This window comes from Podarcis liolepis, assembly GCF_965112155.1.
Source record: "Podarcis liolepis genome assembly, chromosome: 9".
In the NCBI taxonomy this organism is placed as follows: Eukaryota; Metazoa; Chordata; class Lepidosauria; order Squamata; family Lacertidae; genus Podarcis; species Podarcis liolepis.
Window position 1 is genome coordinate 10,289,472 of NC_139564.1, and position 27,789 is coordinate 10,317,260.

The following is a 27,789-nucleotide window of genomic DNA, read 5'->3' on the forward strand; positions in this document are numbered from 1 at the left end:
CTTAGTTTTCAAATGTTTTGGCTCCCCAACGCCGCAAACCCAGAAGTGAGAGTTCTGGTTTGTGAACTATTTTTGGAAGCCTAATGTCCGACGGGGTTTCTGCAATTTCTGATTGGCTTCAGGAGCTTCGCGGGGATTCGAACCACCAACCTTCTGATCAGCAAGTCCTAGGCTCTGTGGTTTAACCCACAGTGCCACCCGCGTCCCATCTCAGAGTAAAGGTGCTCCCAATTAAGGTTTCCACCCACTTTCCCCCTAGTCACCCCATCACTTCTGCGCCTTGCAACCTGATCTTGCAACCGCCATGCTTTTTGTGTAGCCACCTTATCTGCTCTATGTGAGCTTGGACTGATAGGCTGGGCAATCTCCAGTGAGAGAGAGTCTGTTAGCTCTCTCTCCCTCCGTTCTTCTTCACCTTGCTGTTTACCCCCCAGTTTTTCCCAACTTCTGTCTTCAGAACTATGCCCTTCTGCAAACCACTGTTCTAAATCTATACTGCTCCCCTGCTCTTGGGCAGCTTCAGGATCCTGGTCAGTAGCAGGGGAAGTGGGAGACTCCCACCATTCCTCATCAGAGCAGTACTCCTCAGCCTGGTTTCTGACATAATATGACAATTTTCTCTGGCAGGAGAGAAGCTTCAGGTTGGAACTTTACTCCTGCTGAAGATTCTAGCCAATGAGATCAGGACTTGTTCTTCCTGCTTTGTATCCGATTTTCCCATTGGATGGTTTCAGACAATGAACCCTTCCAGCTCAAAATGGGTTGATTGGCTTGTTTTGGAAGCCAGGAAAAGCCCTAGAACACACTAGCATTCTGGCTGAATCAGTCGTACAGTTGGGAGGGATGAACAGGAAAAAAAGTACCAAGAATTTGGCTAAAGAAAACAAACCATCCTTTAAGCTCTTCCCTTTTTCGGGTGAGTGCCATACACTCCGAGTGTCCCGATTTTCCAGGGACAGTCCCGGATTTGCAAAAGCCATCCTGGCTTCTGATTTGACCCTGGAATGTCCCTATTTCCCCTGCAAGTGCTATGAGTGTGTGTTTAAGGGGTTTTCTTAGTATGGTGGAATGTGTGTGTGCTATGTCCCACACATAGCAATGTGGAGCCAGCGTGATGTAGTGGTTAAGAGCGGTAGACTCGTAATCTGGTGAACTGGGTTCGCATCTCCGCTCCTCCACATGCAGCTGCTGGGTGACCTTGGGCTAGTCACACTTCTCTGAAGTCTCTCAGCCTCACTCACCTCACAGAGTGTTTGTTGTGGGGGAGGAAGGGAAAGGAGATTGTGAGCCGCTTTGAGACTCCTTAAAAGGTAGAGGGACCCCTGACCATTAGGTCCAGTCGCGGACAACTCTGGGGTTGTGGCGCTCATCTCGCTTTATTGGCCAAGGGAGCTGGCGTACAGCTTCCGGGTCATGTGGCCAGCATGACTAAGCCGCTTCTGGCAAACCAGAGCAGCGCACGGAAACGCCGTTTGCCTTCCCGCCGGAGCGGTACCTATTTATCTACTTGCACTTTGACGTGCTTTCGAACTGCTAGGTTGGCAGGAGCAGGGACCAAGCAACGGGAGCTCACCCCGTCGTGGGGATTTGAACCGCCAACCTTCTGATCGGCAAGTCCTAGGCTCTGTGGTTTAACCCACAGCGCCACCCGCATCCCTTGAGACTCCTTAGGGTAGTGATAAAGCGGGATATCAAATCCAAACTCCTCTTCTTCTATTGGTGTGGAGGTGGTGTGGAGTCAGAAATGTCCCCATTTCTATCTGAGAAATGTTGGGAGAGTATGAAGTGCTAGGGAGAATGGAAAACACGAGACTGTTGAACATGACGTGCGGACATGTTTATGTGCTACTGCTTCCTGCACCTAGGGCAACCAAACAGGTTGCACTCCCCTAGATGTACCTTTGTTGGGGGCAGAGGGCTTTGAGGTGTGTCAGAGATTGCCCTCATTTGGGCGAGAGGAGAGGGGAGGAGACCAGTCCAATGGCAGGAGCTGTTCAACAGTTGAACGGATGACTTAAGAAGGAAGTGGGCTCTCCTTTTTTTGAGTTTTATAAACAGAGGTTGGCTAGCCAGAGATTCCTGATTCCTGATTTGTGGTCTCTTGTGGCCGTACAATTCTATGAACAGCAAGAGTATCTCCTACCAGATCTTAATTTCTTCAAAGTGCAGCACAGGGTTCCCTCTCCCATTTCTCATACCACACCGGTGGCGTAGGGTGGGTTGCCAGTGTCCGGGGCTGTTCTACCCATCTGAAAAGCTCCTAATGTTTCTTCCCTTCTCCAAAGAGCTTCTTGGACAATCGGAAAGGACAGGGTTGTGAGCTGCCTGCCATTTTACTTACCCACAATGCCACAGTGGTGCGCTGCTGTGGCACAATGTGGGCTATTTAAAATGGCGGGCTGCTTCCTAGGCCCAATCCCTACTACCAGTTAAGTCGATGGCTGAAGAAATGGATGGGTGGCAGTGCCAAACATCTGTGTCATGTGGACTCTGCCATGATACCTGGCCCCAACAGCTGCCCAAGGTTGCTGGCTGCTGATGTCAGCTATTTGATGGGCTTCATGTTTCTGTACTCCAAAAAGCGAAAGGCTATATCACACATCTCTCTTTTTGCATCTCAGCCTTCAGAGGAGCTATCCTGATCCAAACATGGTATCGACGCTATGTGGCCCGGCTTGAAATGCGCCGAAGATGCACATGGCGCATATTTCAGTCCATAGAGTACGCGGGAGAGCTGGATCATCTCAAGGTATGATGGCAAAGGAGGAAGGCAGAGGGGAAATTCTTCCTTCTGCCTGTTCTAGTTTTGCTGTTGGTAGCGGTAAAAGGAATTTAGCGCTCAGAATTAGTCTCCTGATTCTCATCTGCCCCCAACACAGCCCAGACTTTGCTGGAAGTACAACAGCAGGGAGCATTCGGTTTGGAACCTAAGGGTTAATTCTGTTCATAATTAGTAGGTGGGGTGTGGTGGAGGTGTTGCCTAGCAACCAATCAAGATGATCCATGCTGAGGTAACTCGTGCTGATTGGCTGGTTAGTTCTAAGGGAGTTATCCTCTTGTACGCATAGCTGAATATTTTTCTGATATGTACAAGGCCCAAAGTAAGAGAGACAAAATCTTTCCCCCCTCAAATTATACACTGTTTTGGTTCAGTTGTCCACAGTCAAGTGTTATCAGGGTTTCTTTTCTCCCTGGTCTCTATCTGTGTTAAGTGACTTTGCTAACAGAATTCAGTGATCCAAATGCATTCTAAAACCTCTGCCTAAGTACCGGTACTTTTGTGCAAGCATAACTCAATCCAACAGTGCTCTCATTCAGTCTTTGCTATCCTCGTTTTGAGCTACAACTCCCATTCGTAATATATGTATATGTATGAGGGACAGAGGGGGCAGAAAACTCCAAACAAACCCAAACAGCCCACTGAGCATCCTCAGAGTGTGTGTTGGAAGGAGAAGCACTGCAAACTCCAAAATTACATGGCATGTGCCAGTTTCGCACATCTTCTGAATCACATGCAGCTCTGTGTGGCACATTAACCTAGTGTGAGTTGGGGGGCACAGGGTCGGTTCCCCCAGGCACAAAATTGTTAGGGGCACAAAATTTCTTTTCTTTTCTTTTTGAAATCAATTTTTTTCTATTTTTACAAATATAAATTAGTTACAGTGCCAAATACATATCCATAAAATGAGATTTCTCTGAATCTTGCAACTTCCCCCCCATCCTCTCCCTGGGTCCTATTGTCAACATTTTCAACTGCATATTATTTATTACAGTGGTGCCTCGCAAGACGAAATTAATTCGTTCCGCAAGTTTTTTCTTCTTGCGAGTTTTTCGTCTTGCGATGCACGGTTTCCCATAGGAATGCATTGAAAATCAATTAATGCGTTCCTATGGAAACCGCCTTCAGACCAGGTCCGGGGACAGTCTGTCCCCCGACCTCTTCTGAAGGCTGGGGGGGGGGACAAGGGCTTTTCTTCCCACCCCCAGCATTTTAAAAAACCCTGGGACAGCGGAGGACTTCTCCGCTGTCCGGGGCGATCTTAAAATGCTGGCGGGCGGCATTTTAAAATCGCCCGGGACAGCGGAGGACTTCTCCGCTGTCCGGGGCAATGTAAAAGCCCCTGGGAAGGCAGGCAGGGGGGACAAAGACTTTTGCCCCCCGCCCGCCTTCAGAAGAGGTCCTGGACCTCTTCTGAAGGCGGGCGGGGGGCGAAAGTCTTTGCCTCCCCCGCCTGCCTTCAAAAGCCGTCCGGGACAGCGGAGAAACGCGCTGCCTTTCTCCGCTCTCCCGGGAAGGCAGGCAGGGGGGAGCAAAGACTTTCGCCCCCCGCCCGCCTTCAGAAGAGGTCCAGGACCTCTTCTGAAGGCGGGCGGGGGGCGAAAGTCTTTGCTCCCACCCGCCTGCCTTCAAAAGCCGTCTGCGATAGCGGGAAGCGCTTCCCTGCTATCCCGGACTGCTTTTAAAATGCTGGCGGTGGGGAGCAAAGCCTTTCGGCCCCCGCCGGCCTTCTTGGACCTCTTCTGAAGGCCGGAGGGGGGGAAAGGCTTTGCTCCCCACCACCAGCATTTAAAAGAGGTCCCCGGAGATTTCCCTATGGGCTTTCTTCTTGCGAAGCAAGCCCATAGGGAAATTCGTCTTGCGAAGCGCCTCCAAAACAGCAAACCCTTTCGTCTTGCGGGTTTTCCGTCTTGTGAGGCATTCGTCTTGCGGGGTACCACTGTAGTCTGTGTTTTGTATCCATCCATGTTGTCCGTAATATTTGTTACATGACAAGTGGGATTAAAATCCTGCTAATGTTTTCATCTGTTTACAGTGGTCTCCTATTCTTTCTTGAATTTGTTTTCTTGGTCTCTGAGTTTCCCAGTCAGTTTAGCCATTTCCGCATAGTCTAACAGGAGAGGGAACAGTATGGGAGGGAGAGGCTATGGCAGGGGAAGAGAGTACAAAGATGGCTTAATGATAGAAGTTGACAGCATTCTTCTTGTCTTCCACAGCTCAACCATTTCTTTGACTACCTTATGACCTACTTCACGCCAAGCAACAACAAAGACAGTAAGCTCAAAAATGGGGAAATACAGTTCGTATTATATATCACTCTCTCTCTTGTCAGGGCAACTAAATTTTGTGACCTTGTATGCGTTTTGCAAACTGATCAAATGTGGAAATGTTGGTACAGTGTACCTCGGTTCTCAAACATCTCTGCTGATGAACATTTCTGAATACAAATGCCGAAAACCTGGAAGTAAGTGCTTCTGTTTCCGAACTCGCCTAGGAAATTGAATGGCTTCCACTGCATGTTTTTCCATTATCTCAATTGAATTTGCAGACAGCCCTTTGCACCTCAGTTTTCAAACGTTTTGGAACTCGAACAGTCTTCCGGAACTGATGATGTTCAAGAACCGAGGTACTACTGTATCTACAAATCCTGGATGAATAGCTCTGGAGCAGGGGTCAGCAAACTTTTTTCAGGAGACTGTTCCCCTGTCCCTCAAACCTTGTGGGGGACAGGACTATATTCTCAAGGGGGGGAAAAAAGAACGAATTCCTATGCCCCACAAATAACCCAGAGATGCATTTTAAATAAAAGCACACATTCTACTCATGTAAAAACACGCTGATTCCCAGACCGTCTGCAGGCTGGATTTAGAAGGCGATTGGGCCGGATCCGGCCCCTGGGCCTTAGTTTGCCTACTCATGCTCTGGAGTGTACAATTTAGATTTATATTTCACCTTTAAGAACCATTAGGTTTAACCAAATTGGACACAATGTTAAAGAACAGGCTTTTTTTTTTCTGTGTTTGGATACCATCACATCAAGATGGTTGGCTGAACCTTTCAAAATGGCACTGACTTGAACCACGGGCTCTGATTGGTTGGTTTCTTAGGATTCTTGGGCCAATACAAGGCCAACTAACTTGTAGCTAACTGAACAGCACACAGGTGTGTTAAATTTCATGATGTGCTCACCTCTTTAACTGTCAGCAGGTGGCCTTTAGAATTGTTTCATTGCCTTCAGACTATTCTGGTGCTTTCAACTGGCGTTGCCGTCTGGTTGGTTGGTTTGTTTGTTTGTTGGTTTGTTTGTTTGTTTCTATTATTATTGTGTCTTTTTGGCTGTGGCGTGGTTTTAATTTCTTTGGCTTTTACGCAATACTTGTAAGATGCCTTTGAGGCTGCATGTGAGAAGGGGGTTGGGAAAAAAAGTCATCAAAGAAACCAACATGCTTATTTTGCATCATAGAATCTTAAGAGTTGGAAGGGACCCACGTTTCCATGTGGAAATAACTAAATTAATGGTTATTATTACCCTGAGTAGTACTGAGTTAAAAAAAAGAGGAATGCAAATGGGTAAAATTGATGGTAATTACAGCCAGACAGGTTATAGCGAGTAATTGGAAAAATGCAGAAGAGCTAGGGGTGAACCAATGGAGGGAAAAACTGAATAATATTATAATATTAGAATACCTAACTGTGAAGATACATAGAATGAAAGGGTTTAAGGTCAGTGAGAAAGAGGAGGATTGGTTTGAGATGATATTGAATTATTTGAGTAGGTTTGAACAATTTGGGGCAATAAAAATGTTAAAAGTTAAATAAACCTTGTGGAAGGAGGAGTGTTAAGGTATGTAGAAGTGTACATATGGTTAATTTGAATATGTTATTATTGAATTTTATTGAATATGTATATCATTGAATATGTATATTATTGAATATTGTATACCCAATGTATCAGCCGCCTGGGGGGTTTCGCTGTTTGTGTTTTGGTGGTTGGTAAAAATAAAATAAAATTAAAAAGAGTTGGAAGGGACCCAAGGGTCATCTAGTCCAACCCCCCTGCAATGCAGGAATCTCAGCTAAAACTTAACGCTGCTGCTGCTGCCCATGGAGAGAAGCAAAGAGTCACATTCTAGGAGCCAACCATCTTGGTTTTCATTCCACCCTAGGAGATTTCCTTAACCGCATATTGTCAGAACCTGAAATCATCTTTGACCCCAAGCTCGTAAAACCCATTGAAACCTTTGAATCCATTGTGGTGCCAGACACCTATGTGGGGCCTCGCCTTTCCTTCCCACTCGTGCCTGAGGATGCCACTAACTTACTGGAAGCGTACCAACACGAGCAAGTAAGTATCTTCACAGTAGCCGTCTACTATTACCTCAGTTTTTGCTTCCAGAAGCTCCTGCTAGGTCAAAAATGGAACTGAAGGGGAATTTCTGTTGCTCAGTGATACACAGCATTTGTGAGGTCCAGGCTGGGAAGGACTCATCTCCTTAAATCCCTGGAGAACCACTGCCAATCATTGTATGCCCGGGATGAGGGATTTGTGGTCTGCCAGATGTTGTTGGACTACAACTTGTTCGTGTTCCTTCCGGGAACTATACCGAAAACATACCTTGGCTTTTGACACCTGAGCAGGTGCCATAACTAACCCTAACTTTGCCTGGCACAAACCATAGGTTGCTATTTGTATAAACCAGGGGTCAGCAAACTTTTTCAGCAGGGGGCCAGTCTCCTGTCCCTCAGACCTTGTTGGGGGCCGGACTATATTTTGAAAAAAAAATATGAACGAATTCCTATGCCCCACAAATAACCCAGAGATGCATTTTAAATAAAAGCACACATTCTACTCATATAAAAACACCAGGCAGGCCCCACAAATAACCCAGAGATGCATTTTAAATAAAAGCACACATTCTACTCATGTAAAAACACGCTGATTCCCGGACCATCCGTGGGCCGGATTTAGAAGGCGATGGGGCTGGATCCGGCCCTCGGGCCTTAGTTTGCCTACCCATGGTAGAAACAATAAGCAACCCAACCCCAAAATGCTTTGCTGATTTGGCTTCCCAGTATTTTACACCACAGCCAGTTAGCCGGCAACAGGGCCATGTGGCTGCTGGCTCCCAGACCCCGGCCTTAGCAATAGCTGTGGGAATAAACTGTTCTGGAAAGCATGAGTCGGTTTAGAGAAGGGACATCACTTTCTCTGCCTTTACTGAGGATGTTGTCAACACACTCTGTCTGTGTGAAGTCATGGCTATTTGGAGAAAGACCGACTTTTGCCCTGGGAGCATCTTGGTACCCATAGGTGTCCAAAACAGGAGCAGTGAGTTTAGGGGTTTCTGCTGGAGCATTAAAGCTGCACCTGCTCCTAGGCTAAACTTTGATGTTTGCAAATGAATACAAATGCTGCGAAAAGCCATAGGACACCAAATCTGACTAAAGTCCCCCGCCCCAGAAATCTCCCACCACTTGGAAAATTGGGGCACGCATAATGTCGTGTTGTTGTTTTACATTGTGAACTGCCTAGTTTCTGTAGAAATGCAGGGTATAAATTAGCGCAAGTAAACAGTTCATTGCTTCCCCCCGAAGGATCCTGGGAATTGTAGTTTGAGCCAACGCTCTCCTCGATGGCTTTCTGTAATTTCCTCACTTTCTCCCAGTAGCATCTTCACGCTTACTATGTCCTAAGACTCTTGAGTGAGACTGAAAAGCATCTTTCCCAGCTTCCAAACATCACCTGCGTCTCCACCTGCTACAGTGAGGAGATCACTGTATGTGGTAAGTGCTGTTGTTTACCAGCGCTGCTGAGGTACGTGCCTCAAGCACCGCCTCAGCCCATGTGATCTAATCCAGACCCTGTGCTCATTATTTGAGGCGCTTCTTCATCTGCCAGCTCCATGAGAGGTACGGAGGGTGGCAACACGAGAACAGGCCTTTTCTGTGGTGGCTCCCGACTTGTAGAATGCTCTCCCCAGGGAGATTCGCCTGGTGCCATAATGATATATTTTCAGGCACTGGGCTAAAAGTTTTCACTCTCTCCAGGCCTTTTGCCTTTAACTACCTGTGGCTTTTTAGAAATGGCTGGGATGTTTTTAATGTCCTGTTACGAGTTTGTAGGTGCTAGAATTTAATTAAGGCTTGTGGCATCAGAAGCCAATTAGGATAATCTAGTCTCCTGTGTGAGGTGATGGCTGGACCCATGGGTGTATTTGACCTGTGTATTTCCAAACCCTCTGAAATTAGCATGTGTGGAAAGCTAATTTTGTTAGGCAAGCTTCCTAAACTGTGTATTAGGCACCTCTAAAGCCTAGGAAATCAGCTTGTATTAAAAGCCAATTAACTCAGCCTAATTTCCTTGGCGGTGTTATCCTGTGGTGGTATCGATCCATTAGCACAGCAATGGAAACTCAAAGGAAACTCTGTGAGGTGACAATCTGTCCTAAATCTTCCAACATACAAACAATTGGAGATAAGAGGAACTGGTGTGTAACTGAAACAGATCTGGAGAAGGGAGACAGGTGAGGGAGACAGGTTGGGCATCTACAACAGAGTGCGCTTTGCTAGGATACTAGTACCTGCCCTTTCCCCACTCTTAACATTGAAAGAGCAGTGTGCCTCTAAGAATGTACAAAGTGCATTTTCTTCCAAATATTAATGACCAACTGTAGTCTGTACCTTTCTTCCACATTTAAACATAAGGAGCAGAGCTAATGAACATCGCTTCCATTCAGATAAGCTCCATTCAGATAAGTCTTTAGAAACCAGGCACTGCCCCTCCCACCTTTCTTAACAAACTGTATAACTTGTTGTCCATGGGAAAGTTATGTGATTAAAGAAACCCTGGTAGAGCAGAAACAACTCTTGCTGGTCCAGAAAGGAAACCTATGATGGTGTCATGGACTGGTTGGACTCAGAGGAATGGTGGGAGGAACCAGCTGGGGAATCCCCAAGGGAAGAAGGCGCAGAACCAGGAGGGGCATGATAAGGGCAGAGGAGAGATTGACTGTGTGAAGGGGCACAGTCCCCAATTGCTCGGGGGGGGGGGGGAACCTGGAGAGGAGAAGGCTTAGGCAGCTGTGGGGAGGCAGGAACCACCTATCTTAGCAACTGCTTCATGGGAGCAAGACCTGCCAGAGACAAGCCGCTGTGCTCATTAGGCCTGACACTCCTGTGCAGATGGTGTTTTTGCTAATAAAGAGTTAACTCCAGCTTGCTCAGTGCGATTTACTGCTGGCTCGCTTCTGGCAGATGGTGACAGGCAGACCTTCATGGGGAGAAAAGCCACAGTTCCCTGGGAAATATAACCTTGCTCAGTGCGATTTACTGCTGGCTCGCTTCTGGCAGATGGTGACAGGCAGACCTCCATGGGGAGAAAAGCCACAGTTCCCTGGGAAATATAATCACAGTTCCCAGGTCCAGTGGCATGATCTGAAAGCACATGGCACCACCAGCTTGCTGAAGCTAAGCAGGTTTGGGGCTGGTCAGTGCAGGGAAGGGGGACGACCTGTGAACTACGATACCGTTCAGTTTCACAGCAGAAGGAATGCGGGCTATAGAGCGTGAGAGGGGGGTGGGAATGTGAATAAACCAGCACCATGAATTGAATACACTGCCTGATGTGAAATGCTTATAACTTTAAACCACAAAGCTGACATTTTGCCCCTTTCATTTATTAGGCGATTTGCACGGACAGCTGAGTGACTTGTTCCTCATTTTCTACAAGGTACGTAAAGAATACGTGTTCGCATTACATGTACGGCTGCATGCCAAAATGCAGCATATATATATATATATGAAATCGTTTTTATTTGACTTTCCATATATAAATTTATAACAATCCAAATGCAAATCCATGTATAGAAGTTACTCTGAATCTCGAGACTTCCACCAAATCCCCTCCATGGGTCCTATTTTCAACATTTACAACTGCATATTATTCCATAATCTATACTCTGTATCCATCCATATTATCCTTCGTATTTGTTACATTACAAGTGGGATTAAAATCCTGCTAATGTTTTCATCTGCTTACAGTGGTCTCTTAAATAAATTATAAATTTTCCCCACTCTTTTTTTAAAAAAAAATTGTTCTCTTGGTTCTTGAGCTTTCCGGTTACCTTTGCCATTTCTTTTTTTAAAAAAAATTTTTTTTGAATGATTTTATGTTACAAAAAACATTACAACCATACTACCACTAAATATAATTGAGAAATAAAAATTACAAAAATGAAGGTTTACTTCACACACACCAGCACCCCAGGCCAGAACCAGTTAGGAAGATGCTTCTCTTAAAAAATAATAATAATAAATATTTTTTATGTATACCCCGCCCTCCCCAGCCAGAGCCGGGCTCAGGGCGACTAACACCAGTAAAATTACAATAAAAACATAATAGGGGGGAAATAAATTTAAAATACAGGTTAAAATACAATTTAAAATGCAGCCTCATTTTAAAAGTAGCCCATAGATCAAAACCATAAGAGGAGGAAAACTTAAGGGTCAGACTGAGTCCAAACCAACTTCCAGACAGAACAGCTCTGTCTTGCAGGCCCTGCGGAAAGATGTCAAGTCCCGCAGGGCCCTAGTCTCTTGTGACAGAGTGTTCCACCAAGTCGGGGCCAGTACTAAAAAGGCCCTGGCCCTAGTTGAGACCAATCTAACCACCTTGCGACTTGGGACCTCCAAAATGTTGTCATTTGTGGACCTCAAGGTCCTCCGCAGGGCATATCAGGAGAGGCGGTCCCATAGGTATGTGGGTCCTAGGCCGCAAAAGAGTGTATCTGCCCCCTGACCTATCTGCCTGGGTAGGATTGCTCTGCCTGTGTTGTTGGGTAAAGGTGTCAGGTTGCCCCCTTGCCTTTAAATTTACAGCTGGGGATCTTCTCAAAGCTTAGAATCATAGAATCATAGAGTTGGAAGAGACCACAAGGGCCATCGAGTCCAACCCCCTGCCAAGCAGGAAACACCACACTCCACCACACTCCTTGGCAGCAAATTCCACTGTCAAACAGCTCTTACTGTCAGGAAGTTCTTCCTAATGTTTAGGTGGAATCTTCTTTCTTGTAGTTTGGATCCATTGCTCCGTGTCCGCTTCTCTGGAGCAGCAGAAAACAACCCTTCTCCCTCCTCTATGTGACATCCTTTTATATATTCGAACATGGCTATCATATCACTCCTTAACCTCCTCTTCTCCAGGCTAAACTTGCCCAGCTCCCTTAGCCGTTCCTCATAAGGCATCGTTTCCAGGCCTTTGACCATTTTGGTTGCCCTCCTCTGGACACGTTCCAGTTTGTCAGTGTCCTTCTTGAACTGTGGTGCCCAGAACTGGACACAGTACTCCAGGTGAGGTCTGACCAGAAGAGTGGGAGCTGTGGAGGGTGGCTGGTAGAAACTTCCAACCATTTTGTCTCCAAATTTAGCATTTGGTAAGCATCTGGCATGTGGGTGGCACTGTGGTCTAAACCACAGAGCCTGGGGCTTGCCGATTGGAAGGTCGGCGGTTCGAATCCCTGCGATGGGGTGAGCTCCCATTGTTCGGTCCCAGCTCCTGCCAACCTAGCAGTTCGAAAGCATGTCAAAGTGCAAGTAGATAAATAGATACCACTCTGGTGGGAAGGTAAACAGCATTTCCATGTGCTGCTCTGGTTTTGTCATGCTGGCCACAAGATCCGGAAAAACTGTCTGCGGACAAACGTCGGCTCCCTTGGCCAGTAAAGCGAGATGAGAGCCACAACCCCAGAGCCGTTCACGACTGGACTTAACTGTCAAGGATCCTTTACCTATGCAACTTTCTGGATGACTGTTGTTGTTTTTCCACTGCAGAATGGTATTCCCTCTCCACAAAAGTTTTATGTCTTCAACGGTGACTTTGTGGACCGAGGCAAGTGTTCCATAGAAGTCCTGATCATCCTCTTCGTCTTCCTTTTGGTTTACCCGAAGGAGGTCCACCTGAACAGAGGCAACCATGAGGACTATATGATCAACTTACGGTATGGCCCCTGAACACACATTTCAGGAATTAAGAAATGTATGGGTTATGTTAATGGGCATCTACTTACAAGTCCTCTCTTCTCTTGATCTCTAGCTATGGTTTCACCAAGGAGGTCACGCGCAAATATAAGGTAAGCTTGTTTGTGAACCTTAGACTCACAGACGTTCTCAAAAGTCATCGAGTCCAATCTGCACTGTCAACACAAGAAATCCACTGCTACAATCCTGCTGAGATGTAGCCATCTTAAGAACAGAGGATAGTCCTTCACCTTCTAAGAGAGGCTTCCCCACCCAATTATGCCGTGTTTTAGTTTTTGCTATTTTGGTTAAAGTATCAGTTCCTTCTGGTGATTGCTTAGTTTGCAGTTTAAGGTTCCTCAACCTGGGCTGCAAATATTTATGGTATCGCCATTTGCAATTTGAATACTGCCCTCCACTGATGGGTTAATACTCTCAATGCCGCCAAAGAAACATTTATCATAATGCATCTGAGAAGGAACATTCAGAATCAATTTGTTGGATTTTGTATCACAGCTGTTTACAGCTGGACTCTTTTCTTGCAAAAGAAGATTGCGTTCTTTGTCCCTGTTCCTCTTGTTTGCCTCTTGCCAGTGTGGTGTAGTGGTTAAGAGCAGTGGACTTGTAATCTGGTGAACCGGGTTTGATTCCCCGCTCCTCCACATGCAGCTGCTGGCTGCATAGCTGTCAACTTTCAGATTTGAAAATAAGGGATCAGCAGCCTCGAAAATAAGGGATCAGCAGCCTCACCTGTCTCAGGGACAGTCTACGGGATATCTAACAATCCGGGATAGCAGTGGGAAGCAGCGGGAAACAGCACTGGAATAAGGGAATTTCCCGCAAAAAAAGGAAAGGTTGACAGCTATGGTGGGTGACCTTGGGCCAGTCACACTTCCCTGAAGTCTCTCAGCCCCACTCACCTCACAGAGTGTTTTTTTGTGGGGGAGGAAGGGAAAGGATATTGTTAGCTGCTTTAAGGGGAGTGAAAGGCGGGATGTCAAGTCCAAACTCTTCTTCTTCTTCTCTTCTGGTTTTGATTCCCTTGTCCCTTGGACTTTTGTTGCTTAAATGAAAGGAATTTTGCTGGTTTGTGAATTTGGATATATGCCCTTCTTTGTTACATCTAAAATGAGTAACTTTTTGGTGGAGCCTTGACTTTTCCCTTAGTCAGACATATAATGGCTCAGGGCCTCAATACTTCAAGAATCACCCCTCTCCATATGAACTGACCCAGGCCCTGAGATGACTTTCTGAGGCTTTTCTTTGTGTGCCTCCTCCACGAGAGATCCAGAGGGTGGCAACACGAGAACAGGGCCTTCTCTGCAGTGGCTCCCCGTCTGTGGAATGCTCTCCTCAGGGAGGTTCACTTGGCACCTTCATTATACACCTTTAGGCACCAGGCAGAAACGTTCCTTTTTAACCAGGCCCTTGGCTGAATGATATTCTATGGCCTTTAAAATGTGTATTTTAGGGGGGTGTTGTTTTGTACTTTTATTGTGTGTTCTTATGTTGTCACCCACCCTGAGAACTTTAGATGAAGTGTGGTATATAATAATAATAATAATAATAATAATAATAATAATAATAATAATAATGCTCTATCTCCCCAATGATGCCCCAGTACAAAAAAACCAGCTCAGTCTGTATTCTCACACTGTTAAATCTTCTGACACCCTGGTGAATACTCCCATCATTTAGTAATTTTGAATATTTAGTAATCTCTGGCATTTGTTGACTCTAGGAATTAAGGGTGCTTTTGCACCCACAAACTCTGGGTCCTGGATACATATCATTATTTGTATATTATTGTATATGTTGTATATAATTTTATATTTTGTATATATGATAATAATGAATATATTATTCATTACGTAATATATCATTTTCAACGGTCATTCAACATCTTATACAATTTTTTTTAGACTTCCATCAACCACATCTGAAAATTTTCACTTAATTTACATTTCTTAATTTCACTATTGCTATTAATGATCTTATCTATTGACTCTCTCATCATAACCTCCCTTACAATATTTCACATATTACTCCTTACAAAACTTCTTGCAGTCCTACTAGCGTAACCAGTTGATTACGGTTGCTTTTCAAATAGTCTGCATATTTCTTCCAGTCTTCTGAGAATCTCTGGTCCCGCAGGTTTCGAATCCTTCCTGTCATCTTATCTAATTCTGCGTAATCCATTCATTTCGTCTGCCATTCTTCTTTCGCTGGTAATTCTTCTTGTTTCCATTTCTGTGCCACGTATCAATATTTGTAGTGGGCCTTTCTCTCATTCTCCTTTACTGTTCCTGCCCTCCGTCTAGGAACACGGCAGCAAAATCCTGAAACAGCTCAAGACGGTCTTCAGCAGCCTGCCTCTGGCCACCCTGATTGACCAGAAGGTCTTGATTGTACACGGAGGAATCTCGAACATGACTGATTTGGAGCGGCTAGCCACGATCGACCGGCGCAAGGTACAGAGCCTTCCAGATCTGTCAGGTCCTTGGAAGGTTCCCTATGCGCAGAGTCAGCCCACTTATGAGGCAAGGGGAGACAACTGCCTCAGGCGGCAGGATCCACAGGGGCAGCAAGGAATACATTGCCTGCTGCCACCTCCGTGTAGCTTGCTCCTTGGAGGCTGGACTCGCTAGCACCCCCTCAGCCCCAAATTCTTCCTCTACAGCAGCTTCTTGGCAAATAGGGGGCACTGTTGTTCTCCTCACACCTATAGGGAGGAAATAGCGGGGGCTGCCTTCTGGGGTCTCCTGACCTTTGCACCTGACCAACGTTACTCAGAGCAGCCCCCTGCCATGATTCCCACTTCAACCGTTGTTGGATAAGATGGTATTTGATGCCCCACTCCTGATGTAGATCTTCATTTATGCTTTCTTCCCTGGCTGGAGGGAGGGAAGACCATTTTGTGGTTGACCTCAGGTGCCAAAATGTATTGTGCAGGACCTATCTATGGAAAGTGGTCCTTGGGATGGGAAAGCTTCCTCATCCCTGCTATCAACCCAGTTTTCCTTCATCTCCTCAACAGGATTTAGGTGGAGAGTTTGGATGTCAAATCCCCTCTTTCCCTCCTGCTTCGGCCTATCTGTGGGATGTACCGTATTTTTCGCTCCATAAGACGCACCTGACCATAAGACGCACCTAGTTTTTAGAGCAGGAAAACAAGGGGGGGGGAATTCTGACTCAAATGTTGTACTAAACTCCTGTCCGCTTTGCTGCTTTAAAGCGAGCCACGGTATATAATGAAGAGAATGGGAAAAGGACAGACATTCCATTTCAACGTAGCTGTTTTCATTATCACTGGGAAGTCAGTACTGGCAGCAGTCACGTAAACTAAAATTTGAGCATTTTACTGTTATTAATCAAGAATGGTAATAGTCAGGGAGAGAAACCAGGACTGTGCAAATGAGAAGTGCTTGGAGTATGGAGGAATATCAAAGAGATCAAATGATTGTGCTCCATTTCCTAAATCTGTGAAGTTTTCTCAAAATAGGCATGGTTGTTTTGAAAGGAAGATTCAAAGAGTGGGAAATGGAGTGACTGAGCAAAGAACAGAGGAGGAAAAGCCTTCCCGCTGCTTGCAAACCTTGCCGGGGCTTCAGGGAAAAGCGGAGGCTGCCAGCAGAGCAGCGTGGCTCCTCCCCACACCTCCAAAGAGCAGCCCAGGAGCGCAGGGCAACGGCGATTTGGCTCCAGGGACCACACATTCGCTCCATAAGACGCACAGACATTTCCCCTTACTTTTAAGGAGGAAAAAAGTGCGTCTTATGGAGCGAAAAATACGGTAATCCATTGGAGCAGTCAAGGGCAACATTCCTTGTTTGCCTAGAGTGGACACAGACGGGGGGGGGTGTTGGTCCAGCCAGTTGAACTTCCTGTTACACCTGGTCTGGGGCATCCTCCCCCTGCCTGTGACCAGGTAGGTGGGTGTGACCCTTTCAGACCCCACAAAAGGTCCAGTCATGCAGCCACCTCACTCTTTTGAGGCTATTTCTTCACATGGGCCAATCCTTGCAAGGATGTAAGCCACACTGTACCTGTAACTACAAGCTAAAGCTTCAGGGATCCAACTGTGAACTGAATGCGAGTAAACTTGTTATCCTTCTAAAAGAAGACTGTTTTGTCTTTATTCTTATTAAGAGGGAATCAAAGGGGTCTTACCAGGAATATACTTCAATCTAGGCAACCCAGATTGGATTGCTTAAGTAAAGAGATTCAAGCGAATCTACCAACTAGCTTCCTGCTATATATTGGGGAATGTCACTCTGCTGCTGACTCACAGGTGTGAGTTAGGAAGGATACTACTAAATCAATATATCCTCTCCTAGTACGATTTTTACTATATCTTTATTGTCATTGTCCCATACAGAACAATGAAATTGAAAATCTACATAAGACATTCAAAAACCCCTAAAAACTCTGAAACCCCATTTTAAAATACATTATACTATAGAGACTCCTTATGCTGCGTTTAGAACCAGTATTGCATCTGCGTAGAAATTGTTTCTACAACATTCCCACGTTATCATCAGCCTCCACAGTGAATCTGGGGGGGGGGCGTGGGGGGGTGATGAAGCAAACCCACCCCTCTCTCTGGCCCTAACCAGAGAGCCAGTGTGGTGTAGTGGTTAAGAGTGGTAGACTCGTAATCTGGTGAACCAGGTTCGCTTCCCCGCTCCTCCACATGCAGCTGCTGGGTGACCTTGGGCTAGTCACAGTTCTCTGATGTCTCTCAGCCCCACTCACCTCACAGAGTGTTTGTTGTGGGGGAGGAAGGGAAAGGAGAATGTTAGCCGCTTTGAGACTCCTTTGGGTAGTGATGAAGCGGGATATCAAATCCAAACTCCTCCTCTTCTCTTCTAACCCCATCACCTTGTCTTAAGTGCCTTGAGTGCGGCTTGAAGCCCATTAACTTGATCTGGGTGATCCGAAAACCAGATGAAATTTTTGTTCGGCGGGTGGGACAGGATAGCACCAGCCTCACAGTTCTGTATTCGGAATATCTGACTCCCTGCCTTGCTTTTCTTAGCTTCTCTCTGTATTGACCCAGAAGAGAAAACAGTCAAGAGTTTGTGGCGTCCGTGAATCGAAAGCATCCCGATGTGGCAGGAGCAGTTTATCAAGCAGGTCTCAGCTGCCCCACTCAAGTTTCCAGGAAGAGCTCCGTTCCTGCCGCAGGATGGCGGGAATGTCACTTACCTCCGAGGATACCAGATCTGACGACTCCTCAATCCTTGAAGACGAGGATGTTCAGCAGGTGGGTTGATTCGGAGAATGAACGAAGCGCAAACAAACAAACAAACAAACAAACCCTGATGAATCTTCATGAGTTTTATTATTTAATTTTTTAATGATTAAATAATGATTATTTAATTGCAAAGTGTGAATTCTAGACTGGTAAAATGAGAAACAGAGGGCAGATCCATCCATCCCTCGTTGTCTAGGGCTACAGGTTCCTCAGCAATGAATTCAAACTTCTCCAGGATTTCAGCACTCTGGTTTCATTTTTTCGGGTTTTTTACGCGCCAAAAGCCGGAAGTACCAGAATGGGTTACTTCCAGGTTTCGGCAGTCACGCATGTGCAGAAGCTCTAAATTACGCTTTGCGTGTACGCAGAAGCGCTGAATCGCAACCCGCACGTGCGCAGACGCGGTGCTGTGGGTTGTGAAAGCTTTGGGTTGCGAACATGGATCACGTTCGCAACCCGAGCGTCCACTGTATATATATAATTTTCTTATTTGATTTTCAAAAATGAAGGGAGAAGAAAAAAAAGAAAAATTCCTAAATTTACGGATATACAGATAATTCCTAAATTATCTGTAGTTTCTATCACATTACAAGAGTATTTAAAATCCTGCTAATGCTTTAACCTGTTTGCAATGATTTTATATACATTATAAACATTTCCCATCCTTTTAAAAATTTCTTGTCGTCTTGATTCCTGAGCCTCCCAGTTAATTTTGCCATTTCAGCATAGTCCATCAACTTGATCTGCCAATCTTCTTTGGTTGGGGTTGTCTCTTCCTTCCATCTCTGGCTAGCAGAATCTGGATGGCTGTTGTAGCATACATGGATCTTTTGGAATCTTGGTACCTATAATTCCTACTAAAAAAGCTTCTGTTTTTTTTAAACAAAAGTTAATTTAAACATTTTGTTTCATTTTTTTAATCCTTTATTGAAATTCATAGATATCATACACTATCTTAAATCCACACATACAAATAAAATAAAATAAAATAAATAACCTTACATAAAATTACAGTTAAATATTAAATTACTCTTTCCACATATTTTCTAAATAAACTAAGATAAAGTAAAATAAAATAGACTTCCCATCGTTTCCCAATGTCATTAACATTTGTAATATTGAATGTACTTATACAGTGGTACCTTGGGTTACAAACGCTTCAGGTTACAGACGCTTCAGGTTACAGACTCTGCTAACCCAAAAATAGTACGTCGGGTTAAGAACTTCAGGATGAGAACAGAAATCGTGCCGCGGCGGCGGCACAGTGGCAGCAGGAGGCCCCATTAGCTAAAGTGCTACCTCAGGTTAAGAACAGTTTGAGGTTAAGAACAGACCTCCAGAACAAATTAAATTCTTAACCCGAGGTACCACTGTAATTATTACCTTACTCTTAATATATTTTCTAATACTTTCTTACAACCTGTTGTACCATTTCCCCTTATTTCTTCATAATTACTTTACACAACGGTCATTCGAACGCTGCCATACATGTTATATCACTGTTACATTTTTGTAAATATCTCTTGAACACATCCCATTTTTGAATAAATGATTGTTTAGTATTACTCCTCAGTTTATCTGTCAATAGAGCCATTTCTGCGTAATCTGATAATTTTTTTCATTTCATTTTATATCACTTCCCAGAATTTTTAAACTACATTACAGTTCCACCACATATGATAAAAGGTACCCTCTTTTTCTTTGCATTTCCAGCATGTATTGGTACTTGTTTTATACATTTTTGCTAGTTCTGCTGGGGTTAAGTACCACCGATACATCATTTTCATATAGTTTTCTTTCCGTGAAGATCAGCACTCTGGTTCCCAAAGCTGCTGCTGATCTGTGTCTGCGCCAAAGTGGTGCTTAACAACTCAGCTCCCCCTCTCTCCATTTTCAGGTGACGGATATATTGTGGAGTGACCCCATTCATCAAAACGGCTGCAGAGTGAATCAGGACCGAGGAGGGGGCTGCTACTTTGGCCCCGATGTGACGAAGGAGATTCTGGAAAAGTACAACCTGCAGTTCATCATCCGTTCCCACGAGTGCAAGCCGGAAGGTTATGAGTTCTGCCACGACCGAAAGGTAGCCCAGTAGAGCATCAATCAAGGCTCTGGGCAGAGCTGGGAGTGGGAGGATATGTCTTGATATACAGTATTTCTCGCTCCATAAGACACACCTGACCATAAGATGCACCTAGTTTTTAGAGGGGGAATGCAAGGGGGGGGAAATTCTTTAAAGGGAGCGCTGAGCAGATCCTGTTTGCATCCCAGGCTCTGCTCAGCGCTCCCTTTCACAAGCCGTGTGGCGCGTGTGTGCGGCGCTTGCAGGCTTTTCCCTGACCGGCTGCCCTTCTCCCTCCTCGGGGAAAAGCCCGCACACACACACTGCGCAGCTCTTTAAAGGGAGTGCGGCTCTTGGGGGCTTTTCTGGGAGGGGCTGCCCTCTATGGGTCTGCCCTCTGTCCCTTCCCCCACCTCCTGGAAAAGCCAGCAAGAGCCACGCGCTCTTTAAAGAGCCATGCCTAGCGTGCGTGCGGCTCTTGGGGGCTTTTCCGTGAGATGGGAGAAGGGACTGACGGGCTGCCCTTCTCCCTCCTCGGGAAAAAGCCCCCAAGAGGGGCACACACGCTCCACACGGCTCTTTAAAGGGAGCGCTGAGCAGAGCCTCCCGCCTGCATTCGCTCCATAAGACACACACACATTTCCCCTTACTTTTTAGGAGGGGGAAAGTGTGTCTTATGGAGTGAAAAATACGGTATTTTCTTATTGCACTTCATCACGCAGGGTGAAGGGAGCATGCATGCATCTTGCAGGAGTCCTCAGTCGCATATTCACATTATTTCCAGCCCAGTTGCATTAGTGGGAGTTATAGGGGGAAATGAGAGGTGGTGTGGAGGGCGGAGTAGTGCAAATGAACTGGCAGGGGCACCAGATTGGCTCTGCCAGTGTGTTTGCACTGTGCCAAGCTTGCGGGCTCTCCCCCCTTCCTGTCTGCCTCCACAGTAAGCAGCGGCAATGTGACTGACTGGAAGAAGCGTTTAATGGATATTTGGCAAATGTTCAGGTCTAATTTAATATCTGGCAGAAAATGGAGGTAGAAAAATTAATATGAATGGGAAATCCTGCTATCGGACAAAAGGAGAATGCGGCATTTAATGATAACACAGTGGAAACTTGGTTTTCGAACGTAATCCGTTCCAGAAGACCCGTTCGACTTCCAAAACGTTCGAAAACTGAGGATCAAGGGGCTGGCTGCAAAGTCAATGGGGGGGGGGGGATGAGAAACGCACATCGGAAGCCAAGGCTCATTCAAAAATGGAAACAATTATTTCTGGGTTTTTGGCATTCGGGTTCTGAATTGTTCGGCTTCCGAGACGCTCAAAAACCGAGGTTCCACCATAGGTTTAAATGGAAGTGTTTCTGGGATCTTAGGCAAGGAAGAGCCTCTCAGAGGACTTTATTCGCAGTTTTGCAATGTGAGTTTTATCGCATGGTAAATGCAGTTTTCAAGGGGAAGAAAGTGTGTGGAAATGCTTTTGCAAATCTATAGGGCATATTTATGGTGAGACTGTACAGCTGGGGGGAGAAGGGAGCTGACCGTAAAGTAATATGTGCTTCTTAACGATTTGAAATTGCCGGTTTGTTTCTGTTTACTTGCTTAGGTAATCACTGTATTTTCCGCTTCAAACTACTATGCAGTTGGCAGTAACAGGGGTGCCTACCTCAAACTGGGGCCTGACCTGATCCCTCACATCATCCAGTATCAAGCCAGCAAGGATGCGCATAAACTGACAATGACTCAAAGGCAAGCATCTTCCTCTTCCTCTTCATCTCTTCCCCTCTCCATCAGTTAGGCCATTGGAGAAAGCAATCCTTTGTATGGCCCTATCTTGCCTCATTAGCTTTTATTTATCTGCCCCTTCCTGCAGATACACCATTTAGAAACGAAAGCAAAGCGAAAACATTCTAAAACAGATGACAAGACTCTAAAAACAATTACAGTTTAAAAACATACTTCCATCCAATGGCCTCAAGGTTGCCAGGAACTGTATTCTTCAGCTACTAGGAACACTTTCAGTTTCCTCCTGAAAGTTAATACTGATGGAGAGAGGAGCCACTCACTACCAGGGGAGGGCATTCCACAACAGGGGAGCCACCACTGACAAGGCCCTGTCATGGGTCACTCCTAACTGGGCAGACCCAACTAGTGGGTGATAGTGACTTATACCAGGTGTGGCGAAGTTGGCCCTCCATGTGTTGCTGAACTACAACTCCCATCAGCCCTAGCAAGCATGGTCAATGGTCAAGGGATAATGGGCATTGTTCAGCAACAACTGGAGGACCAAAGCTTCCCCATGCCCTGATTTAGACAAAACCCTGTGCAGGTTTGGGATCCAGTTAAGAATGCATAAATTTCTGTTCCCATCTGTACTTGTTAGTTTCTGTTGTTTCCATTCATCTGCAGTTCATCTTCTGCCACATAACTACATTGCTCATATCACCGACCACTATTTAATTTAAGTTACATATCTAGTCACGTAACTTAAGGTCGCGCTGTGGTCTAAACCACAGAGCCCAGGGCTTGCCGATCGGAAGGTTGGCAGTTCAAATCCCTGCGACGGGGTGAGCTCCGGTTGCTCAGTCCCTGCTCCTGCCTGCCTAGCAGTTCAAAAGCATGTCAAGTGCAAGTAGATAAATAGGTACCACTCCGGCGGGAAGGTAAACAGCGTTTCCGTGCACTTCTCTGGTTCTCCAGAAGCAGCTTAGTCATGCTGGCCACATGACCTGGAAGCTGTCTGCGGACAAACGCTGGCCCCCTTGGCCTACAGAGCGAGATGAGCGCGCAACCCCAGAGTCGTCCGCGACTGGACTAACGGTCAGGGGTACCTTTTAAAAGTCATTTTAGTATAAAGGAAATATCAAAACAATATTTTAAAGGTCATAAATTAGGTATTATTTCCTTTCTGTGGTCCTTTCACCCAAAGCCCAGAAGGACTCTCTGTTTCTCAGATGGGGCAGAGACGTGTGTTTGTGTGTGTGTGTGTGTGTGTGTGTGTGTGTGTGTGTGTGTTGTATCCCTCATGTATGATGTTACATGGCAGAAATGCTTATCCCATCCCCTCAGGATCAGCCGGGTGGAGGAATCAGCGTACCAGGTTTTAAGGGAGCAATTGTTTGCTCACAGGTCAGAGCTCGCCTCCGCCTTCAGGCAATGTGATCAGGATTCAGGTAAGGTGAAGGGTAAACACCTAATATATAAGGGTATTTAGAAGGAATATGAGGAATTTATTTATAAGGAATGTAAGTACCTGACAAAAAGGAGAGTTTTCTGGCAGTGCAAGCTCCCTGCTGGATATAAGAAAACGAGGTTTGCCCTACGGCTGCTCTGCAAGAGAAATGCTCCCCCCCAAACTGAGCTTGTCATCGCAGGCTCTGCGAACCATTGGCAATTCTGCATGTGCAGACAATGAATTTTGCTGTGTTTGTGAATCCAGGATACGTCGACCATTGGTAGTGAAACAGTAGCAGGGGCACCACAGGTAAATCAGGAAAGGGATGGGAAGACCTCCATGCTTGGCTATGATACAGCCAGGCGTGCACTTCTGTCTGCCATCCCCACACTGACTGCCCTATTTGGGTGCTTCCAGATGAGCATTCAACCACATCTACACCATACTGTTATGAGTTTTGGGGTGCCAGACCCCCCCCACAACACTAAATCCCTGGGTCCAGTAGGGGTGAGAATTTAATCAATTCTTGAAGTCGTACTCGGTGCCAGACAGATTTAGTGTGTGTTAAAAGGTAAGACAGAGCAGCTTATTGTGTTCAGGAGATCGCCTGAGAGATGGGCCATTGAAAGAGGGGGGAAAGAAAAGGCGATGAGCCATTAAGGGAAATAAAGGAGGGAAGAGGAGTGGAGTTCTAAGTGTTTCTTATGGATTAAACCTTATTCTCTGCACTTTTGGAGTTCACTTTTTTATTTCTGCATGGTTGCTGCCTTCCCCCTTTCTGCTTCTGATCCATGGTCCTAAATAATCCACACTGTAATTGTAGAAGAGACTCTTTCCCTCGTGTCTCTCTTCTCATCACCCCCAAAGTGATTTGGGAAGGAGGACGGAGTCATTTCCTGTGTGTTGGCTTTAGGCCTGAGTGTTACATTTCCTGGTGAGCAAACCGTTCCTGGAGGGCTGTATATTGGTGGGTGGAGTCAGAGACAAAACCAGGAATGTAACTCTGCACAGTCAGCTAATTCCAGTTACACAAAAGCAATCTTTCTAGGTTCATGCCTACGGCAATTTTGGCAGCCCATTGTCCTTAAATCACCTTGTGGCTTCCCTTTCCGGGCAGGAATGATCACACTAAATGACTGGGCAAAGGTGGTGGAGTCCGTTCTCAATCTAGGGCTGCCCTGGAGGATGCTGAGACCACACCTTGTTTCCAACGCTGTCGACGGGATGCTGGATTACAATTTGTGGCTCAAAGACCTTGTGACGGAGCAGTGGTCAGCCTCTCAAGAGGTAACATGGACTTTGTAGTACATTGGTAAATCCGAAGTGGAATGCTGCCTCCAGTGGTTATGGGCTGGAACTGAGATTTCACCCTTTAGCTTGTTCCGACGTTTCCTGTAGCAGCAAATGAACTAAGGGGATGTGATAAATGATAGCGCTAGCTCCTATGGGAATAATATTGTTCCTAGGTTCGGTTGGTTGGGGGGTGGCAATTTGACAGGAGGGGGGCAACGGAGACAGAATGACCACAAATATTCTTAAATATTCAGGAGCTAAGTTGTCAGGCACATCTTTCATTAGGGAGGCTTCTGATGAAATGGCCGCTGGATGTGTTTTGAATTACTTATTTTTTTAAAAAAAAATCATGTAGCAGTATGCCATGGGAAAAAATAAAATCAAAGCTGTTTACAGCAGTAAAACATTAAAACAGGCTAGCCATTTTTGTGTTTTGTTTATCTGTGAGGTTGTTAAGCCGTAGACTTGTTTCTTTCAGCGCATGCAGTCAAGTTTGCTGGAAAACATTTACCGAAACTTGTCCAACCTGGAGACTCTCTTCAATATTATAGACAGTGATCATTCAGGTAAGTGCATTAATTCCCTATTGTTTGTAGTTCAGAATATTAGATAGCCCATTGTTGAAAAAGGAATAAATATCTCATAGGAGGGGCAACAGATGCCCCACTTTTTATATTAAACCCCCCTGAAAGGAGTAATCAGAGAGGAGCACTACATAAAAAACGGAGGGGGAGTCCTTTAGATGGTTGTATGGGGTCTTGTACGCCTCCTCCCAGCAACTCCTGCAGCGAAGCTGATACCAAATGTAAAGGTAAAGGACCCCTGGATGGTTAAGTCCAGTCAAAGGCAACTATGGGGTTGCGGCGCTCATCTCACTTTTAGACTGAGGGAGCTGGCGTTTGTTCACTGACATCTTTATAAGTCATGTGGCCAGCATTACTAAACCACTTCTGGCGCAACGGAACACCGTGACAGAAACCAGAGCGCACAGAAACGCCGTTTACCTTCCTGCCACAGTGGTGCCTATTTATCTACTTGCACTGGCTTGCTTTCGAACTGTTAGGTTGGCAGGAGCTGGGGCAGAGCAACGGAAGCTCACCGCGTTGCGGGGATTCGAACCACCGACCTTCTGATTGGCAAGCCCAAGAGGCTCAGTGGTTTAGACCACAGCACCACCCATATTGCTCTGCTTTCCTTTGGATCACATCAGTGAGTTGCCTGGAAGACTGGTGACAGCAAGTGGAGTTTTCCCTAACATTTCTGAAGTTTGCTGTCATCGAACTGTTAAGGCCTGGGGTTGAATTGTGAGAGGGCGAGACAGCAGTCAAGGTTATGTTCTTAGATCTGCCAGAAGATGGCAGCCATGGACTTGAGACAGCTTTAAGAGGACTTTGGAGGTTTACTTGTAGTTACTAGCCATGGTTTAGGGGCAAGGAGGGAGGGTCTGTTGTCTTCATGCTTGTTCCCAGAGACATCTGGCGAACAGGATGCTGAAATTCCCGTTCCAGAACAGTAGGAGGGAAATAGAGGGTTCTGCTGTGAATAATGAGAATTTGTGAGTTTGAATTGTTATCTGCTATGTGTCTCAGAGATGCAGCAGGCTACAAATTAGAGGTGGGAGAACCAATGGCCTTCTGGATGTTTCTGAACTGTGACTCCAAACATCCCTTCACCATTGGCCATGCTGGCTGGGGCTTGGGGTCCAATCCCAACCTGTAGGGTCACAGGTGAGCCGCCACTGCTACATTTATTCCCCCTCATTTGAGCAAATAAAATGTTTTCCCTCCACCACCTTCAGGGTTCATTTCTCACGACGAGTTCCGCCAGACCTTCAAATTGTTCAGTGCCCATATGAATATTGAAATCTCAGACCAGGACGTGACGAACCTGGTCAACAGCATCGATTTCAACAAAGATGGAAACATAGATTTCAACGAGTTCATCGAGGCCTTCCGCATTGTCCGACAGTCTTCCTCGGATGACGTTAGCAGCTGGAATCCCCGTGTCACGGACGCCACCAGCCCACAGACAGCATCTTTGTAGTGGCTTCTCAACCCAGGCTCATCTTTCAACCTAAGAACTTGCCTCACAACTAAGTGGTAAGACAGTTCCTAGCAGCTGCCTCACAACTGATACAGCCATTTTCAGATTTCTTCTGTTGAGCGAGAGGGGAAAACAGGACATCTGCATCCCCGTTCCATCCCAACGACGGCATCTAATATTAGGGAATTGCTGTAGCTTTTTTTAAAGCCATCGGTGAGTCAGTCTTAGCCTGTATTTGTTTTCTCCAGCCCAGCTTGAAAATGGACTGAATAAATGTTTATCACCCTGTGTCTCCCTTGACCCTGACCTCTCTAGACGGCTTCCAATCCTCACTCGGCTATGAACCATGGCCTCTCGGCCTGGCCTCCCTCACAGGGTTGTTGTGGGGTTTCTTTAGAACTGTGTTACTCCTATGCAGACTCATTTTTTGACTATTTTGTAGTCCATATAGGCCCCCCAGACAGTTCTTCAAGGCAGGCAGCTGTGTTAAAGGACTGGTTTGGTTTTGTTTTTTTTAAAAAAGTTCCCTTGTCAAATAGGCTTATGTTAGAAAAGCCTGTTGTGAATACACTGGGAGTTTGCCAGATATTGCCACTTTCGCCCAAAGCGCCACAATTCTAGCATGGACAAGAAGCCAGGATAAATTTGGCTCTGTAGCTTCCTCACTTCTCTGGGCCTGATACCCCCGAGTTGCCTTGCTTGCTCCACTGTCCTGCTGTTGCCCTGGTTTGTTCACCTCCCGCATACGCTTCAATTTATCTTTCTTTTTAGAACATTTGTACAGGACAGCCATGCATTCCGCAAAGTACTTGGCATCATGATTCCCCCGCAATGCCTCTGGACTCTTGGAAGGGGCAGGGAATCTTGCAGGTGCTGCAGCAGGTCCTTGCTGGTGTTGACCCCCCACAGCTGCTGCATCTAAAGTGGTTTTTTAAAAGGTCTACCTAAATTGTTAACCCTTGTTTACAGAAATGCATTTGCACAGGAGGCAGAGTACTAGCAGCTGGATGGATGTGTCGCTGTTTTTATTAAATCGCAACAGCTTCTCCTGCTGCAATCATTACTTGCAGTTTTTGCCAATTGTTTCTCCCCGCTCCAGGCATCTCATCCACTGCTATTTTTGAGGAGGGCTTTGTAGCAGCACTGCCCCCAGACCAGAGTCACGAAGCAAA

General features: G+C 45.9%; 1 protein-coding gene across 1 annotated transcript; it reads left to right on the plus strand.

The window, feature by feature from the left end:
• Positions 1 to 759: 759 nt before the first annotated feature.
• On the plus strand, positions 760 to 26,913 carry PPEF2 (protein phosphatase with EF-hand domain 2). The gene is made up of 16 exons (XM_083458725.1): positions 760 to 916; positions 2,622 to 2,749; positions 4,996 to 5,053; positions 6,946 to 7,124; positions 8,449 to 8,563; positions 10,462 to 10,508; positions 12,608 to 12,774; positions 12,870 to 12,906; positions 15,115 to 15,264; positions 17,832 to 18,059; positions 19,948 to 20,133; positions 21,713 to 21,855; positions 23,176 to 23,279; positions 24,399 to 24,568; positions 25,053 to 25,140; positions 26,373 to 26,913. The coding sequence occupies exons 1-16, from the start codon at positions 844 to 846 to the stop codon at positions 26,615 to 26,617; spliced, it is 2,118 nt and encodes a 705-aa protein (XP_083314851.1). The 5' UTR covers positions 760 to 843; the 3' UTR covers positions 26,618 to 26,913.
• Positions 26,914 to 27,789: the final 876 nt, after the last annotated feature.